This window comes from Lepidochelys kempii, chromosome 3 (genome assembly GCF_965140285.1).
Source record: "Lepidochelys kempii isolate rLepKem1 chromosome 3, rLepKem1.hap1, whole genome shotgun sequence".
Classification (NCBI taxonomy): domain Eukaryota; kingdom Metazoa; phylum Chordata; order Testudines; family Cheloniidae; genus Lepidochelys; species Lepidochelys kempii.
The window spans coordinates 147371391-147391722 of NC_136382.1; the positions used below are offsets into that span (position 1 = coordinate 147371391).

Genomic DNA, 20332 nt, shown 5'->3' on the forward strand with positions numbered 1-20332 from the left:
CTACGCTACCCCACCCCTAGGAGCCAGAGGGACCTGCTGGATGCTTCCCGGGAGCTGCCCCAGGTAAGCACCGCTGGGACTCCCCACCTCGCCCCCCGGCAGGACCCTCTGGCTCTTAGGGGCGAGTGGGCATCCACTGCGGTGGCCCACAAGACCCTCCTACCCTGTTCTGGGGGCAGTCAGGGGAGGAGCGTGGAGGGGGCAGGGGTTCCGGGGGGGGCATCAAGGAACGCTGGGGGTTGGATGAGGCAGGGGTCCCGGGGGGCAGAGGCGGGCCACAACCCCCTCGTGGGGTGAGGAGGGAACCAGTTAAGTTTTTGGCGGCTCATCCCTGGGCACAGCCTTCCCTACCCGGCCCTCCACACAGTTTGCACCCCAATGTGGCCATCGGGCCAAAAAGTTTGCCCACCCCTGCTCTAGTACTATATAGTACATGTTAGTCTATGGAGGAGACAACTATATTTGCAGTTTATGGCATAATTTTGAAGATGTCAAATACTTGTCAATTTTGAACATGATAAATGATTTTCAATGAGTCCTTGAGACAATGAATTATAAGCTTAAATAAGTGGAATTTACATTTTAATACTTTTGCTACTGTCCGTAGAAATGAGTTTTTTCTATAGAATGATTTATTTTCTTTGGCTGCAGTTGTATTTGTCCATAGACATTTCTCTCTGAGGAACTCAAGCATGTTGTTAAGAGTATAGTTTGCAAATGTTTGATTTTCCATTTAAAGTGTCCTCTCCTTTTTAGGTCAGCTAGAACTAAGGCTTTATAACTCCTATATGATTCAGTGCTTCCTGAGGTGGGGCACATGCCCCTCTCAGCAAGGATCTGCAAAGGCAGTACTTTGACTGACAAACTTCTCTAAGGAAACCAGGGAGTGTAGGGGTCCTTGATACCAAAATTTTAGTGGATGAGGGCACCGGTCACAACTATTTCAGACTATGTATGACTTCAGAACTGTAGGTTTTATGTAGATCACTTGGCGTTTGAGGGAGAAACCATAGGTGCGAAGGTGAAGCCATAGTCAGATTATAAATAGAAGGGTAGTTTTCAGCAGGGCTTTTGAGCGGAGCCCGGAGCTGGAGCGTGGAGCAGCAGGTTTTTGCCTGGAGCAGAGCCGGAGTACAGCTCCAAAGCCCTAGTTTTCAGGTTAGTAATGGATTAGCTCATTTATTATTTGGAGGAGGAAGTATACAGGAGGTTCTGAAGTTGTGGTGGATGACCGTTACTGAAAACTCTGGAGGACTGTGAGATATTTAAAATTAATCTGAAGTGTAAGAAGATGGGGGCAATATACGTTACCTTGCATAAATGTAAAATGATACGTATTGGTAAAAATAATTGAAACTACTCAGAAGTTGATGGGATCTGGACTATCAAGTTCTGCTGAGGCTGAATGGCTTCTAATTGTTCTGTTACACATGAAAAGAGAGCGCTGTAGAGATGGCAGTTTTACTGTCTTGCACACCTTTGTTGTTGAAATGTCTTTAAATGTTTTAGAAGTGGTACGTTTAAGTCCTCATTTGAAATTTTTCCTCTCTTGGAAGAAAATATCAGGATGACTATACATGAGTACAGATTATGGTATCTTGTCTAACTGGGACTAATTAGATTGGCTTTAGTCCCTTGCCTTTCCTTCTAGATGGAAAGGAGGGGGTCAGGAAGGGGTCCCCCCTACTGTATTTTTTGTCTCCTTCCTCTAACGCATCAGGGATGGCCACAGCTGGAGATGGGACATTGAGGACCAGGTCTCTGAGGGGGCATGGAGCATTCTCTCTCATGTGCTTAGCTGGCTGGTTCTTGCTCAAAATCTAACTGATCACCATATGTGGGGTCAGGAAGGAAATTTCCCCCAGGTCAGGCTGGCAGTGACTGTGGGTTTTTTTTTTCCACCTTTCTCTGCAGCATGGACTGTAGGTCACTAGTTAGGATTTTCTGGGTGTATCTCAATTAATTCCCTGCCATTGCAGGGGCCTCAGGCATTGGTGCACCTATTCTGTGCCTGTGGAACATAATAGTGTAGTCTCCTGTGTGCAGTCATATTTTGGTTGTTCAGTTTGGTGTACAGGTGCTGGGTTTTGTTGGTGAAGTGTGATATACAAGAGGTTAGACTAGTGATCTGGTGGTCCCCTTTGGCCTTGGAGAGGCTTCACCCATCTCCGCAGTACTGAGCAGCTGTTGGGTTTTTAGCTTGATCTATCTGTTCACTATACAGCTTAATTCCTACTATTAACTTGACCTGCAGTTAAGAAGAGGTACTCATCATCTTAAAGGAATGAATGCAAACTGTTTGCCACATACATGCAAAACTAAACTAAGACTTTTACTGAAAGTCGGACTTGATTGACTGCTTTTACTATAGCTCTTAAAATGGTCATAGATAATTGTTTGGCAAGAATACATGAACAATGTCATTAATCTTAAAGTGACTTTTGCCAGAAGGCACAATAGCCTTCAAGATATCTGATCATATAACTATTAAAAAAACTAGTCCTGGACTGCCCCTTCAACATTAAAAAATTAGCTAAATAATCAGTAAGTTATCTCATGTCCCAAAAAACATTTGACTGGATTGTGATAAATAATTCTACTTCTTTTAATAGCATTTTCTTCTGTATTTTCCCATGCAGCTAAACCAGGTGGACGGGTGAAATGTCAATATATTTCTGCTGTGGATAAAGTTATCTTTGTGGATGATTATGCAGTTGGATGTAGGAAAGACCTCAATGGCATCTTGCTGCTAGACACAGCTCTGCAAACACCTGTTTCAAAGCAAGATGATGTGGTTCAACTTGAATTGCCGGTTACAGAGGTAAGTTCTAAATTGTTAGTATATACTGACTCTACACTAGAGATAATGAAACCGTCCTGAGTTGTTAATTTAATATTAAAGGATTGTATGCCTAATGGGATCATGTAAATCACCATAAAGCAGTAATTACCCTCCACCAGAACTTGATGGGGTATAGTCCAAGCTAAAATCTGGGAACAAAAAGGGCACATAGCCAGTCCTGCTTCTGCTATCCAGCTGAGGCATTTCAGAAGAGAAACCTGTCCACCAATCACTAGACAATGGGACTCATTTCCTGCTCTGTTGTAGTCAACCAAGCAGCAGCTCCTGCTACCCGTTCCAGAAACCACTGCCCAGACTATGGAGCCCTTAGATCATGTGCCTTCTAGGATTTCAAAAACAAGGAAAGAGGGATGAATGGCTAACATGTTGCCTCCATTAATCAACTAATTTTTCCCTACCTGAGAGGTGGTTGTAAACACCACCTGGTAATTGCATATCACTTGAAGGAAGCTTGCCCATCTAGCTCATGATGGAAGTATGATTCCTGGGGTCTTGTCTAGACTAGGAGTTAAGGTGTGATGTTTGCATGTTAGCTAACCTATTTTAAGAGAGTCCATTGTAGACAATGCAGTGTACTTCTAACATATACTAAGCTGGTTGAGGAAAGCCAGACTCTTGCAAAATATGTTAGCACATGTTAGATAACATGTTAACATAAGACCATAATTTTTACTCAGGAAAAAGCCCATGCTGATAGTTAGCTCTGAAAAGAGCTTTCCAAGTCTTCAGGCTTACCGCTACCATTGCCAATTATATGCAGCTTATATGCCTTCTGGGTGACTACAAAAGGTTGGCGGGTGTCAAGGCCACATATGAGGACTCTAACTAGCCCAACACACTTACTTTCCTGGGTTCTGCTTGTTTGCTGTGTCACCTATGATGTGATACAAACAGTATTCAGTTCCATGGCCATGTCAGTTTCAGCAAGAAGATCCCTGTACCTAAAACAGTGGGTAGTGGATACTTTTCTTTGGTCTGGATAGTGACTCTTCTCTTTAAAGACTATTGTCTGGGAAGGAATTGGAGATCAGGAGGAACAGCTTCAGGTAGTCTAGGGCCTTATTGCTAGGAAAAAAGCAGGGAATGCTATTTTAATGCAACAACAGTCTGGTATAGTTACCTTTCATTATTAGAGGTGGTAACACCATCCCCCGAGAGTCCCAGGAAATTTTAAACAGGTGTTCCGAAGAGTGCACTGGATCAGGTGGAAGAGTCCCTTCATCCATGCCTGGCTCCGTATTCCATTGTTGTCCAAGACTTTCACCAGTCTCGCACTCTACATTTATTAACTTTTGGTATGATACGTCTACAAATCAGGTTCTATATCTTGTACCCATCTCTAATAGGCATGTGACAACATTATGAGGCTTTTTGCTCTTTCTTTTCTCCCAAATATTCTTTCTCTAAACTCATCATTGTGATGAGTTTAGAGAAATACACTAAGTTTTCGTCTCCTGAAGGATTCAGGAAGTGTGAGGAGCCATGCGGATTTTAATTTGCTCTTCCTCTGAGGAGCAGCCTTAGCTTGGGAGACTCTTATTGGTTTGCTTCCGTTGTCTACTGCTCTATGGGGAGTGAAAACAATGTACATAATAATGGTTGGTAGGCAGCAACTCAGGAGTCACCCCAGGTGGGTGGCACAGTGTGTGCCATTGGGAACGAGTGCGCCTTTTAAATGATCATCTTCAGTTACCTACCAGCCTGCAAGCTAGCACATGGCATTGGGAAGTATATTTGTTTTTCCCAATTCCAAACTATGAAAGATCTGACAAAATCGCTTCCTCAGAAGGTGGCCTGTTAGCATACTGTAGGAATTGTGCAATGTGCTTTGCAAATAAAAATACATTTCCTGCCTCTGATATCTGGAAACCTAGTTGTAGACCTGCAGGTAACAATGGTGAGAACTAGGAGCAAGGGAGAATGAGATAAAATAAGGTTATGCTGTTCAAATTTGTGTGCATTTCTTGGTGGTATTGCTACTCTTAAAATATTGCAATGTTAATCATGAGCAGTCTTTCTAGCATATTGTTTTGAGCCTCATATTGCCCAGCACTTTGTCTATTTCTTCTCAAAATATCATTGATTTTTTTTTGTGACTAATTTACCCTTCCGTCTCCAAATTAGCAGTTCAGTTTGTCACTGATCTCAAAGGCTAAAGAAGCTTCTATGGCTGTAAAGGCACATAGTTGCCTGCTCTTGGCTGCTGCCTTTTGCACTTCTGATTCAAGCTTGGGGGGTGATGGTGAATATGGCTGGAGATCCAGGTGATAGGACTGGTGTGATTGAGCTAGTCTTCAAAAACTTTCCACTTTGGGTGCGCCATGTTGCTGTAATTATTTTTGTGGCTAGTCCGCCACATGTTGTTAGTCTTCAGTCATACTTCCTCAGGCAGCTTGCAACTGGTTACTTCCAGCAAAAGCTTTACTGTAGAGATTTATCCATGGAATGGGCTGCTAAGGAAAAGTGACTGGGATCAGGTTGCTAATCATTGCTCATCTTTAGTTTTCATCAGAATACATAATGCATCATGTAAGTTGTCATTTGGATCTGATTTTAGTGTGACCTTAGAATCAAGTGAAATACACATTTGCTATCTCATTCTTATCTCGAGTTATTTGGGACATTCAGCACACAGCAGTTTATTTAAAAAAAAAAAGTACAGAAATAACCGTATATGCCACCTGGATCACTTCTTAAAATCTTTGCGGAAGTCAATCTAGCTGCTGAATCCATCAGGTCTTAAATTTTCCAGGATAGTAGCTTCTGTGTCTAGACACTAATTTTGTTTCTTTCCACATGTTTTTAGGCTCAGCAACTGTTATGTGCTTGCATAGAGAAGGTAGATGTCTCCAGCACAGAGGGATATGACTTGTTCATCACACAACTGAAAGACGGCTTAAAAAATACCTCACATGAGACAGCAGCAAACCATAAAGTTGCAAAGGTGAAGAAAGTGTCTCCAAAATTCTCTAACACTTTTTTCTTTTTTTCTTTAAAAAAAAAAAAAGTTCATTTCCATTGTATGTTTTAAGGGTTTTGTAGGTCATTTTTGAATTGCTATATGAATTGAGTTCAAGAATTCTTGGTAACATTAATTTAACCTCATTGAAAGCCACGATGAATAATGCAGCTAAACATTGGCAACTTTTTCTAGTGTGTGGATATAGAGTATTTCCGGGGGTTAAACATAGCCTTGACCAGTTTTAGTTTATTCATCATTCCTTAGTTCTGTACACATAGTACAGTAACTCCTAACTTAACGTTTTCTCGTTGTTACGTCGCTGATCAGTTAGAGAACACGCTCGTTTAAAGTTACACAATGCTCCCTTATAACGTTGTTTGGTAGCTGTCTGCTTTGTCCACTGCTTGCAGAAAGAGCAGCCCATTGGAGCAAGCTGGTGGGGGCTTGGAACCAGGGTGGACCAGCAGCCCCCTGTCAGCTGCCCTAAGTTCCCTGTGCAGCAGCCGCCCAGGAGGCTATCAATTGCTGGGCAGTTCAGGTATCCCTCCCCCGACTGCCGTGTGCTGCTCCTGCCCTCTGCTTTGGAGCCGCTCCCAGGAGCCTCCTGCTTGCTGTGCAGGGGATGGGGGGGAAGAGGGGTGCTGATGTCAGGGTGTCTGCCTGCCCCCCTGCTCCTGTAACCCATCTCCACAGAACAGGGGGGGACAGGACAGGGCTCAAGATAGAGGGAGCTTCCTGTCACACCTGCTGTCTCAACTTGCTGATCTGCTTAAAAAGGCAGTATACTTAGAGTGGGGTCAGCGTATTTAAAGGGGCAATGCACGTGTCTCTCTCTCTCTCACACACACACACACACACACACACACACACACACACACACACACACACACACACACACACACACCCACACACCCACCCTGCACTGTGTGAGGGTGTGTCACTCACTCATGCACATCCCCCCTTTCTGCACTTTGGAAAGTGGAGGGAGTGGTGCGCTCCAGTGTGATAGAGTGGGTTCATCATCACCTTCAGTTTCCCCAGGGAATATTTTGCAGCCACTGCCATGTTGTGTCTCCTCCCTCCATTTGTGCTGCCTTGTAGAGTGTGAGACTACATTAACAACAATATGTTAACACTTGAGGGCTCAGCTGAGTGCTAGTTCATCGTTTAGGAGCAAGGCATTCCCTGGGAACTATCCCACCCTCTTCCATCCTATAACTTCACCACCTCAACCAAGCTTCACAATCATCATTGCTGTGTACAGTATTAAATTGTTTGTTTTTAAAACTTGCAGTGTGTGTGTATGTGTATACGTATGTAATATAGTCTTTTGTCTGGTGAAAAAAATTTCCCTGAAATATAACCCCACCCATTTACATTAATTCTTATGGGGAAATTGGATTCACTTAACATCATTTCGCTTAATGTAGCATTTTTCAGGAACATAACGACAACATTAAGCGAGGAGTTACTGTAAATCTATTCTAATCTAATAGTACAGTTGGTCTGAGCAGCTTCACTAGTCTTCCTAGAATGGCTTACCTTTCCTAACAAGTATAAAATTCGTTCTTTCTGTTCCTGTGAGACATGAGTTTGAATTGTAAACTTCCTTGTCTACAGTGTAACAGGATTTGGCCTAAAAGAAAAAAACCCTCCAATTCCTCAGCAACAAAATGTAATTGAAAACAGTTAACCAACTTTAAAATCTTTGCCTAACTCTTCGCATCAACATAAAATAAATATTTATGTAGCATCCATAGGTTAGGCTCTTTACGAGCAGTAAGAAAGACCCCAAAGTTTACAGTCAAAATACAGAACATACAGATAACAGAATGGGTAAAGCAATGCAACACTTTTCAACTTTTAAAATGTAATTTAAATGCTTTTGCCTAAGTTGTTTTGACAAGGGGCTGGTCTGTAGTGTGTTTCACTCTTAATCTGGGGATTTGTGGCCATTAACATGCTATTCTCAGGGATTGACTGGTGGGGCTATTGCTTCAGTATGAAATGCTCTATTGCAGTGATACTCAGACCTCCGTGGTTGAGGAGCCAAATTAGCAATCAACATTACCCAAAAGAGCTACAGTAATAGCTGGCTATAGTACTATATATTCATATTAAAACAGAATGACAGGGTAAATATTTGTGTGTGTGTGTATCCTCACAAGAAATAAGTTAATACTTCAGTGCAAGTTGTTAACTTAATTGTTTAATAACATAGTAAAAAGACCCTGATTGGTTAATTTACACTTAATTGCAAGTATGTGGCGCACACGGCAACTAGGTAAAGTAGCACAAGAGTACATTTAAAAGTGAAGTGTCCAAAGGACCTCTGGACTCTCCTAAAATTGATGCATTTTGAGTAATCTTTGAATTTATGGAAACTCGGTGTACCTGTTAGTTACTTTTGCTGAAATTCATAATAAATCATAATACCAGAAACCATATTGTTTTGCATACCAATTTCCATTTAAAAGTGGACACATGTTTAGTCCTCTAACAACCTTTCTGATTTCTCTGCAAAATGGAATACTGTATGAAATGCTGAAGTTTTGAATAAAGAATGATCTGCCTCTTTAACTTTTTAAAAAAAAAAGTTTATAAAACGTTTAAATATCAGATCTCTATTTCCAAACTCTTTTCTGAGTAGGCATCAAACTTAACCTCCAAAGACTTGCAAACAAGTGGTTATTTAAAAATCCCCACTAAAACTCTACAGAGCAACGGTATGACTTCAGGACTTTTATTTGTAAAAAAAAAAAAAAAAATTTCTTCAGACATTAAAGACACTTCTGATTGAGAACTAAATTGGGATATAAAAAAAGGCTATTAAGTTTTAAGGTATCTCATGTTTTTCCTGCTTTTATAACTCAAATGACTCAACTTTTTTACTATAATTCACCAAAAAAAAAATCTTAATTGAGGCATTTTTAGAGCTCACATTGCTGAATTTGGCCGCCATGTGCAGCATTGAGTGGTATAATCAAATGAGATTACTAACTGTAATAAATGCACTCAGTTTTCATGAGCTGCAGTTTTAAAAAATTGAACAAATGTTTGTGTTGTATTAGTATTCTGATGCTAGCATCAATGACACACTTATTAAACACAAGACTGGACATTAGTATTTCTTGATTCTTGTTTCTGATTTCCAGGTGAAATATTTGTATTGTAATTTCTTGTAATAACTTTTTGAATATCAAATTGAATGTTTTTTCTTAATTCAGTGGGCAACAGTTACGTTCCATCTTCCTCATCATGTATTGAAGTCTGTCGCCAACGCCATTGTAAATGAACTTAAGAAGATAAATCAAAATATTGCTGCCTTACCTGTAGCCTCCTCTGTGATGGATAGGTTATCTTACCTCTTACCCAGTGCGCGACCAGAACTTGGCGTGGGACCTGGTCGATCTGTGGACAGGTATATTAAAAAAATGTTAATGGTGAATTTTACCTTTTGTCTGGATCAAAGTAGATTGTGGATCATTCTGATTTCTTCAATAAGGAGAAATTGGATTTATCCATCTGCGGGAAAAGAAAATGGGGAGTTCAGAAACTGGTTAATGTGTAAAGGTTTAGTGTAAATGATTTTTACAAATTTTGGCATTATTAAATAAAACTACTGTTTCTCCAAAGATACTACCTCTGTGGATTTATAACTCCTGGGTGTTACTTCCTTAGTGGAAGACTGGTTGAATTCCCCTACCTCTTAAATTTGTGCCATCCTCTGCAGAGTATAAATGCTTCCTTTCAATCACTTCCTTTTCAGCAGCAAAAGGAGAAAACTGCACTTGTCTTGCTATTGCTTGATCTTTTCCTGATTCCAGCAATACCTTGTTAAGGTTAAGATAATAAATGATACCTGCTTGCTAGTTAGGTTGCTATAGTTGTATATTTTTAGGCCATTGCTTAATAACTTTTGGCATGTTTCTGTACTGATATTTATTTGGAGCAAAGTGTCAAAACCACTTCCTGCAGCACACATATTTTTCCTTAGACTTCTCTGCAAGGTTTAACTTACCCAGGCCCTGCTTTTAATGTTGGATCTCCCAAGTTCACAGCTTGAGTTGATATGACCACAATTTGATGTAGTGGCTGTCGGTGTGTTGTGAGAGTCATTTATGTCTGTTTTGATAGACATCATAACACATACATTCACTCATATACCTAGTATAGACCACCAAACTTAATTCTTATGCACAACAATAGTGCAACACTGTTTTTATACTACAGTGTCCCAAATAAAGAGCTATTTACAGTGTCTTCACTTGGCAGCAGAAAACTCCTTGGACTGATCTTGGAGATGGGGAATAAAACTACCTTGAATTCCCAGTTTCATAATTACTTCTTTCAAGCATGTTAAGCAAAAGGGTACATCTACATTTACAGTACCGACACTGCACACCTATTTAGCATGGGTATAAACAGCAGTGTAGACAATGAGGCACTGCTTAGGTGAGTATAGTGCCCTACATGCCTGAACCCCCAATATGTACCTTACACAGGCTCACTACCTGCCCAAGCAGTGCCTCCAACATCTACACTGATATTGTTAGCAGTATTGTGTTCCACTGCCAGAGCTTTTCCCTGCTGCAGTGAAAGGCTCTGGCAGCAGAATAGACTGTCAGGGGAGAGGCAGTGGGGAGCTGAAACTTTGTTCAGAAGTGCTGTGTTTTCTCACCTGAAACTCTAAAGAATGAGAGGTGATGAGGTGGGGGCATTCCTCTGTTCAACAGCACCAGCTCCCACCATAGTACAATTCTTTTCACCTGCAAAGGTGTCTGGGATATGATGCACTATGGGATGAGATTGGGTCACTTAGTGAGTGGTCCAAAAAGTTTAGGACCACTGTTTTATACAGTTCTCAATCCCCTAAGACCCATGTGTGGAACATACTGAAAAGATAAACAGTTGTGGAAACTAGAAAAGATACAGGCTTCATTACTTTAACATTAATAAAGGTTTATGTAACCTCAGCTGCATAATTCAGAATTTAGCTTACAATGTATTTATGATGTAGCATATTGTCTTACATGGACTTGGCATAATTTCAGTTAAGTTTGCGCTAAAATAATGACCTTTTGGATACAGCAAAGTATGTATCTCCATCTCTGGCATCCTAGTCTGGTTTTGGTAGCAAAGATTATTCAGTGGGATTTTCAGATAGTTGTATGCCTCATTTTTAGGGGTTAGATAGGTTTTGAATATCAGACAAGGAGAATAATTTTGATAGTGTTTAATGCTTATTCTTTTCCATCTGGCTGAAGAGTGCATAGTGGATTACAGTACATTCAAACTTTATTCCTGCATGTGAAATTGATCACGTATTTATTGCCTTATATTTAAATTATTTGAAGAAATTTTCTGAAATCCAAGTGTTGATAAACCATTCTTTCCCATAGTTTTCCTGATAGTTGCAAAAATGGCTAATTTTAGTTTGATTTTAATTTTATCTGTTTACTGATGGCATTTGCTTTCTTAGATGTTTGTGCAGCCTGTAGTCATTTAATATTCTTCTAAATGACACTTTGGATAACATAAAATGTCTCTTTATAGGTCCTTGATGTATAGTGAGGCTAACAGACGGGAGACATTCACCTCATGGCCTCATGTAGGGTATAGATGGGCGCAGCCAGATCCCATGGCTCAAGCTGGGTTCTATCATCAGGTAAAAAGATGATGAGTTTTAGATATAAATACATTATTGCCGTATTTTACACTAAAAGAGATACAGAGGAAAGCGTATGAATGCTCTTCAAAGATAAACTTCTCAATGGGTTCCTATCTGTTTGTAGCACAAGATCAGGCAGAAATTCTTAACTCAAGAATTCTGAAGTAACTGAGCCCTTTCTAGCTAGGAGATGTCTCGTGCTTTAAGTGCATTGAGGCTATCCCCAGAATAATTCCAAGGTCAGTTCTTTTTTGACCATGGTCAGTGGAGGATAATGATTTGAGTTCCCATATATGTAGCACTCTTTTTTAAATCTGTATTTCTGACCAAAAATAATTACTCCGATTCTGTTAATCATCAACATTACATTAATTTATTTTCACCTCACTAGATTACTGAACAATTTCTGTGTAACTGAAAGCTTTCTCCTTTATGAAGAGAGAGCTTACATAAGGCAGAAAAAGCAAAAAGTTTGATCTGAATTCTTTGTTCACTAAATTAGACTGACTTAATGGGACTTATTGAAATAACATTTTAAATTGTCCTTAATGTGGTGAAGGTTCAAAACACATCTAGGGCTAGTTGAATAATCAGTTAAATATAATCACAAATCTTTTTCTAATGTTGTTTCCCCATGCTTTTCATTAGCTCCCTTAAGTTAGCCTTCACTATGTAAATCCATATATGGTACAGTAGGTCTTTTAGTTTATTGTAAGGCTAGCTTACATCCACTGAAATCAGCATTATTTGCCAACTGCTAAGCCTGTTAAATGCATTTAAAAGGTGAGCCTTTTTTGCAAGGCAGCCTAAAAATAACTAGTGATACTTAGTAAAGAATTTTTTTTGTTAGACCCTACATGCTTGCTAGCAATTTTCAACCAAGAACAAATGCAGTATCATGAGAAATATCAGAGTTGCATTTAAATGTTTCCTAGATATACTGTACTTTAATGACTTGGGGAACAAAGGGAAAAATGCTAAGTATGGATGTTAAGCTCTTGTATGAGAGACAAAATGGAATGGAATATTTGCACTCTAACAGATTAGCAGATAGTTTAGCATTCTTCAATCTTTTAGGTGGTATTTAAAAATTTGCAGATATGTTAACAAAATCTGAGCATTATTTATCAGCTGTTTTGTATCATACAGTTGTGTGACTTTTTTCAACAAAAATTACTTAAAGTAATTACTCTTCTTTCTTGTTTGAGACCTCTGATATTCCTTCATCTCCAGTGGCTTGGCCAGAGAAGTTTTCAGTGCTCCGTCTGTCTTTTACGTAGTAGCGTAGTGTTGTACTTTTTCAACTTAAAATACTGCCTCTTGCTGTCTAAACTTATGTGCAGCATATGGATGTAATGCTTAAATCTTGCTGTCAGAAATAAAGTATACAGTATAAAAAAAAGAATAAAATAATTAGTTAAATTGTTTCTTTTAAAACTGATATGTTGACATCATTGATGCACAGCTACTTCCTTCTCTTTTTATAGCCTGCTTCATCAGGAGATGACAGAGCCATGTGTTTTACCTGCAGTGTGTGTTTGGTATGCTGGGAGCCTACAGATGAACCTTGGTGAGTCTAAGGCCTGGTCTACACTGCGCGGGGATCAATCTAAGTTACTCAACTTCAGCTACGTGAATAACGTAGCTGAAGTTGACATACTTAGATCTACTTACCGCGGTGTCTTCACTGCAGTAGGTCGATTGTTGACTCTCCCCCGTCGACTCCACCTACGTTTCTCGCTCCAGTGAAGTACCGGAGTCGACTGGAGAGTGCTTGGCGATCGATTTATCGCGTCTTCACTAGATGCGATAAATTGGCCCTTGCTGGCTCGATTGCTCTGGAGGTAAGTGTAGACATGCCCTAAGTGTTTGTGGAATGTGAGACCTATTTTGCTTTCTGTATAATATAAAAATATATTAGGTGAAAAAAATTAAGTGGAGCACTTTGGTAGACATACCTTCCCTGAGTTCTTCTTACGCATTTGTATTTAGAAAGTTTTGAAGCAATGGATTTCCAAAAATACCAGTGTTAAATGCAAACTGTCCTGCCATTTTAAGTAGCACAATATTGCACTACCTATAAAACAGGAAAAGAATGAAACTGCACTTGGTGAAAGCTCTTGGTGTTTTTCTCTCTCTCTCTCTCTCTCTCTCTCTCTCTCTCTCTCTCTCTCTCTCTCTCTCTCTCTCTCTCTCTCTCTCTCTCTCATTTGGAATAATTTTAAATTTTAATGGTCTGTCTTCTGACATGCTAGGTTTACCTAAAATCTCTTCACTTGTAAATACTTGAGTTCAGGATTCTGTTTTAGGTGTGACAGTTGATGAGGTTACTGATATAAAGTGTGAAAAGAGAAACGGATTTGGATCTTACCTCCTTTAAATAAAGGGATCACTAGTTTTCAAATGACTTGTTAAATGTATGCATGAGTGCATTTCTTTACCTGCTTCTAGGTGCCTGATCTAACTTTGTCTTAAATACATGTCTTAAATTGAACATTTGCTAAATTACATTCTGGCTGGCCTGAATTTTTTTTTTTCTTTTAATTTTAGCCCTTTGCTTCTTCTTTACCCCTTTTACTACATTTGATGATTTTCTCTTCTTTGATACTATCCTTCAGGTGTTAGTAAAGAATTATGATTCTTTTCAGTATCTCCACCGACTGCACAAATTTAATTCAGAAATCTTTCACACTTGTCTTACTAGTTTTTTTTTATTTTTATTGGTTAAGACTCTACATATCTCAGTGTCCCTTTCTGTAGGGAGAAATGTAGATCTAAACAGTACTTCACTTATTACTAAAGCTACATTAAAGATGAAGTCTGGTATTACAAGTGATGATACTGTATATACTCTTGAGTTAAATTTTCTCTCTTGTTACAGCATCTTACTGCTTGCTCTTTTGACATTAGTAGCCAGTCGGAGCCCAGCAGTTGTCATGATAACTTCATGGTTATTTCTCTTAATGGTGTATGCAAATCCCCTGCAGTTGGATATGTGGAAGTCCTTTAAGCATTTCATACAATATGGTTATTGAGAAATAACCACAAACTAAGGATCAATAACAGTATGGTATTCTTATACTCTGGTTAAAACAATTTCATTGTATGATTCAACTCTATTACAGGTTGAGATATTACTTCTGCATTATGTATGTAGTGTCTTCACAAACATGGAAATTGATCTTAATAGTTAGTAGAGGGTATTCTAATACAAAATTGCTGCTCTGAGAAGCCAGTGTTTTGATATATATATTTTTTTTAATGCACAAAGGTCTGAACATGAGAGACATTCCCCAAACTGCCCATTTGTCAAAGGTGAGCACACACAGAACGTACCCCTCTCAGTCACACTTGCAACAAGTCCAGCACAGTTTCCCTGCACAGATGGCACTGACAGGATAGCCTGCTTTGGATCAGGAAGCTGCCCTCACTTTCTAGCTGCAGCAACAAAACGAGGAAAGATCTGCATATGGGATGTTTCCAAACTTATGAAGGTACATCTTATTTAAGAATTCAGTAGTAATTGTTTTTTTTGTCAATTTAAATCAATGTACACCTCTACATTTTTATTTGTTCAGGTTCACTTAAAGTTTGAGATCAATGCATATGATCCAGCAATTGTTCAACAGCTTGTGTTGTCAGGAGAACAGAGCTCAGGGGTTGACTCAAGGAGACCAACATTAGCATGGCTAGAAGATTCCTCTAGCTGCTCAGATATACCAAAATTGGAAGGAGACAGGTATGCTAACCTTCCAGATTTAAAAATATCTTTTTAAAATGATCCATCTTGGATAATGTATTAGAAATGCCATTAAACTTATTCACACTTAGTTAGAAAGCAGAAATTCATCATTTGCTTATTCATGGAGATGGGAGTGGAATGTGGAGTGGTGATGCTTATGTACTACTACGTGATGTAAAAATGTCACTGAAGTCCCGTCTGGTGAATGATGATCATTTTTCTTTCAAAGCTTCTGTTTTACCCCAGCTATATTTAAAAATACTTTCCTCATCTGTCTTAATGTGTGCAGTTTTCAACTTGCAGGTAGAAGGGATACATTATCAGAGTTTGCTTGAAATATTGTGATGCAGGAAGCTAGAAATAATGTAGGGGAACTTAAGTGTCAAGAATAGATCTTCATTTTAATCACACGGGATAGTAGTTAAATGCAAGTGTTCTAAAGCTTTTGGAAAGTGTAGTTTCTAATCATTATGCTTTTGAAATCAAGTAAAATTATTTAAGAGTTGCCAGATCTTGTCTTTTCCATGTCTTATTAATTGGTTGTTTGTACACTGCTTTTAAAGTACAAATTACTATGGAAGTACTAAGAACTATAATTCTTTCCTTACTGCTTACCTTGGTTATGAAATGTGTGTTTATAGAATCGTATGTTTGCAAGGCCTTTTACAAAGAGAATACAAACCCTGTCCTGAGGCATTTCAATCTGTTAGCTATGACTTGATGCAGACTGAAGAGATGATATCAGGCAAAGGGAAGGATGGCAGTTGCCAAAAAACACCGTGTGTATATTCACAACGAATACGTCTCTGTATTCTGTGAGATCTTATTACTATATCTGAGCATAATAAATTTAATGTAGATTTTCTTTCTCTCATGCCCATAAAACAATCATTGATGGAAAACTCCTGGGGAAGTCAGTGTTGAAGGGTGATGTGACAAAATTTTCTGTCTCCTTTCTAAACATTTTTACTAAACTTCAGGGGATCCAGAAAGTAATAGCTAGTCTGCATGGAAGCAGAAATTTATTTTTCTTTTTAACTGAAATTCATCTTCAAGTATACATCCCTGTTGGTGTTCCACCATAGGATATGTGTGTGTGCCTGTGTACTCTCAACAGCAGATTATAAACAACTGTGTCTGTGGCTGCCCAGTGCAGCACTGTGTGCTCCCAGGTGTCGCAGTAGGGAGGCACAGACCTGCCACTGCTTAAGTTCCTTCTCTACTGCCTGAAGCTTGACATGGAGCAGCTGCAGTGTCCACTGCTTCCTAGCTGTTTCCCCACCTTTCTTACTTTTTAGCTTTATTTACTCTATTTAGTATGTTTTTTTTAGTTCATTTTGTGCATGGAGGGGTCCCCCCTATTGAATTTAACTCCTCAACTTTTGTGGTCTATGGCTTTTCCCAAGTCCTCAGGTTTAAACCCTGCCAGACTTGCCACAGGTCTCTTCCCTGTGGCAGTGGGCACTCCAGCTGTCTCCGGTGCCTTGAAGCATCTTGGAAGTGTAGGGCTGAAAGGGACCTCAGGAGGTCATCTAGTTCAGTCCCCTACGCTAAGGTAGGGCCAAGTATACCAAGACCATCTTTGACAGGTGCTTATCTAATCTATTCTTAAAAACCTCCAATGATGGAGAACCTCCTTTGGAAGCCTATTGCAGTGCTTTTAATTATCCTTATACTTACAAGGTTTTTCCTCTTACCTAATCTAAATCTCCCTTGCTGCAGATTATACCCATCACTACTTGTCCTATATTAAGTGGATATGGAGAACAATTTAACAGCCCTTAACATATTGGATGACTGTTATCAGCCCCCCCACCCCTTCAGGCTTTTTTCCCCTCAAGACTAAACGTGACCAGAGGTCAGATTTTCTAAACCTTTTATCATTTTTGTTGCTCTCTTCTGGACTCTCTCCCGTTTGTCCACCTCTTTTCTGAAGTGTTGTGCCCAGAATTAGTTCCCAGCTGAAGCCTCACCAGTGCTGAGTAGAGCAGGATAGTTATCTCCTATGTCTTAAATACAGCACTCCCGTTAATACACCCCAGAATGATAGTAGCTTTTTTGGCAACTGGAGTACATTGAATATAAGTCAATCATATGTGATCCATTATAGCACCCAGTTTCTTTTCTTCAGTGCTACTGCCTCTCCGGTTATTCCCCATTTTGTAGTTGTGCATTTGGTTTTTCCTTCCTAAGTATAATACTTGTCTTTATTGAATTTCATCTTGTTAATTTCAGACCAGTTCTACAATTTGTCAGGATTGTCATTTTTGTATTCTAATACTGTCTTCCAAAGTGCTAACCACCTCTCCCAGCTTGGTGTCATCTGTGAATTTTATAAGCACTCTCCACTCCTTTACCCAAATCATAAATGAAAATACAGAGTAGGTACCAGTCCCCTGTGGGACCCCACTAGATATGCTCCCCCAGTTTGACAGCAAACTATTGAAAACTACTCTTTGAATATGGTCTTTCAACCAGTTAAACACTCACTTTATAGTAATTTTGTCTGGATCATATTCCCCTAGTTTGCTTGTGAAAATGTCATGTTGGGACTGTCAGAAACCTTACTAAACTCAAGTTATCATGTCTGCAGCTTTCCCCCTATCCAGTAGGCTAGTAACCCTGTCAAAGAAGGAAATTAGGTTGTTTTGACATGATTTGTTCTTGACAAATCTGCGTTGGTTATTACTTATCACCCTGTTATCCTCTAGGTATTTACAAATTGATTGTTAATTTGTTCCAGTATCTTTCTGGGTATCAAAATTAAATGCACTAGTCTATAATTTCCCAGGTCCACTTTATTCCCCATCTCACGTCCTGTCCAAGTGCAAAGTCTGTACTGGGTTTAAGGGCATGTCCTGCAAAGATAGAGAAGCTACGTGAGAGTTTCTCCTCCTGGAATACTCCTTAGCACTGGCAGGGTCAGATTTTCCCCCCTCCATACGTTGTCCTTAACCTCTTAGGTTGTACCGGTGACTTCCAGCGCTCCAGGGGTGATTTCAGAGATGAAACCTTCTAAGAGAAGAAAACACTTTTTCCTTGTCAGCAACTCTTGAAAGAAGGGTAAATCATCTCTTAAAGCTGACTCTCTAGAGATCTTGCATCCCACAATGGGTACAGTCAAGGCTCCAGCTGACACTGGTACCAAGGTTTTGGTACCACCTAAGATGAAGTCTCAATTGGAGAAATCCTCAACTAAGCATCACCGAGAGGCACCTTTCTCAATACTGAGAGGCACCTTCCTCAATGTCTGACACTTCTAGGTACTAAGATGCATCGAAGACCACCTCAAGGACATCGATACTGACATCCTTTCAGAGCTACAGAGACATCTCAAACCAACAACTTACTCCATCCCTGGTACCATCCTCCTCTGGACAGAAACAATCTGAGATACCGCCTGCATCTCCAGACCTGCAGCCATCCCCATTATGGGCCCTGGTACCATTCTAGCCCTCCAGCTCTCACTGTCATAGTCCTCCAGCACCGTCCAGATTTCTTTCATTTGAGAATTTCCACATCTTGGAGGAACCAGAGTCCCTTTTCCTAAGGAGCACTGTAAGAGCTGTTCCTAGGTGCCACTTTGGCAGTTCATGATTGAACCCTTACTCATCTGAACAGGACTTGACATGCCATCTCTGGTACTAGCACCAGTGCCCAAAAGCCTCCCATTCAGCGTGGGCGATGACACCTCCTCAGACAGATTTCCGTCCAGGCTCTGTCTCAGCTCTGTACCACCCTGCACTTCTAGGTACGCACCCTGAAGAGGACTTTCCAGAGTCCAGCACATGGCCCTGTGTTCCTTGGGCACGAATACTGTTGGGCTTGCTGGAACCCCTGGATGCTTTAGTGACCAATTTTATAGGATATCAGCCTGCAAGAAACACCACCAACACAACAGCCACTGGCACCACAAGACCGCTCACCCATACTGTATGATTCTCTGGTATGTGAGGAGATCCACAAGGAGGAAGAGCCACAAAATGAAGTGTTGCCCCTTTTGGTCAAGTCCTCTTCCTCCCCTGCTGAGCCAGTGATGCCACAACTGCTCTCTGATATAGATAACTTTAGGGCTTTCCAGGACTTCAGAAAGCATCTGGCAGAATCCCTCCAGATTCCATTAGAGCAAGTCGAGGAGTCTTAATGTTCCCTGGTGGTTGGAGGCCGATATTTGATCTCAGGAACTAGAACACCTATGTCCTATTGCAGCACTTCAAGCTACCATAATCCTATCCCTAGATCCAGAGGACTGGCTTTTTGCTCTTGACTTCCAAGATACCTGCTTTCATGTCATTGTTCATCCCTCCCTCAAGAGTCTTCTGTGGTCTGTCATAGGCTCAGAGCATTACCAATACAGTGTCGTCCTCTTTGGGAATCTCTGTGGCTCGAAGGGCCTTTATTAAGGCCCTGTCAGCAGTAGCGGCATCAGTCGAGTATTGCAATCTTTCCGTATTTGGATGACTGGCTCCTCAGAGGCCACTCCATCAGTACTAGGAGAGATCTCTAAGAGAATTCAGATAAGAGCATCCCAGTCTTGCCCTCTGGACATGGTACAGCGTAATACTTAGTTAATAGGGAGGTAGTATGAACACTTTGCTACCTAAATGTCATTGAATGACTTCTGTTACTCTGAAGGGAGTGTATAGTCTGTATAAGATTAGGAATTGAGAACGCTGAATTCTAATTCTAGCCCATGACATTGGGCAAGTTTGTCAGCCTGCTCATTCCCCAGTTTCTGTTTTTAAAATAGGCATAAAACCTATTGTATCTCAAACATTGTTTTGTACAATCTTTGATGGATAGAGGCTGAGTAAATGCAAAGTATGTAATCCATGATTGAAAATGTTGCAGTTGCCATGTTTTAGAATCTCACTGAGCTGTGTTGCGCTTTTAGTGATGATCTGCTGGAGGATTCAGACAGTGAAGAGCATTCCAGATCAGAATCTGTGACAGGTGGGTATATTTTTTGAACACTATATGCAAAAATCTGTTAGGAATTTAAGTATTTGTGGGTTAGGAAATGAAGTTAATTTGAACTCTGCTTTCTTGCATGTACATATGAAAAGATAGTCTTGGATCACATTTACAGCTACG

The 20332-nt window shown here is 40.1% G+C and overlaps 1 protein-coding gene across 1 annotated transcript in view; it reads left to right on the forward strand.

The window, feature by feature from the left end:
- The window catches only part of BIRC6 (baculoviral IAP repeat containing 6), a 320172-nt gene that overhangs the window by 14700 nt on the left and 285140 nt on the right, over positions 1-20332 (forward strand). The window contains 8 exon segments of the mRNA XM_073338417.2: positions 2640-2821; positions 5670-5807; positions 9053-9246; positions 11382-11493; positions 12984-13066; positions 14768-14990; positions 15075-15235; positions 20133-20191. Of these exon segments, the coding sequence (XP_073194518.1) occupies positions 2640-2821; positions 5670-5807; positions 9053-9246; positions 11382-11493; positions 12984-13066; positions 14768-14990; positions 15075-15235; positions 20133-20191 (1152 nt within the window).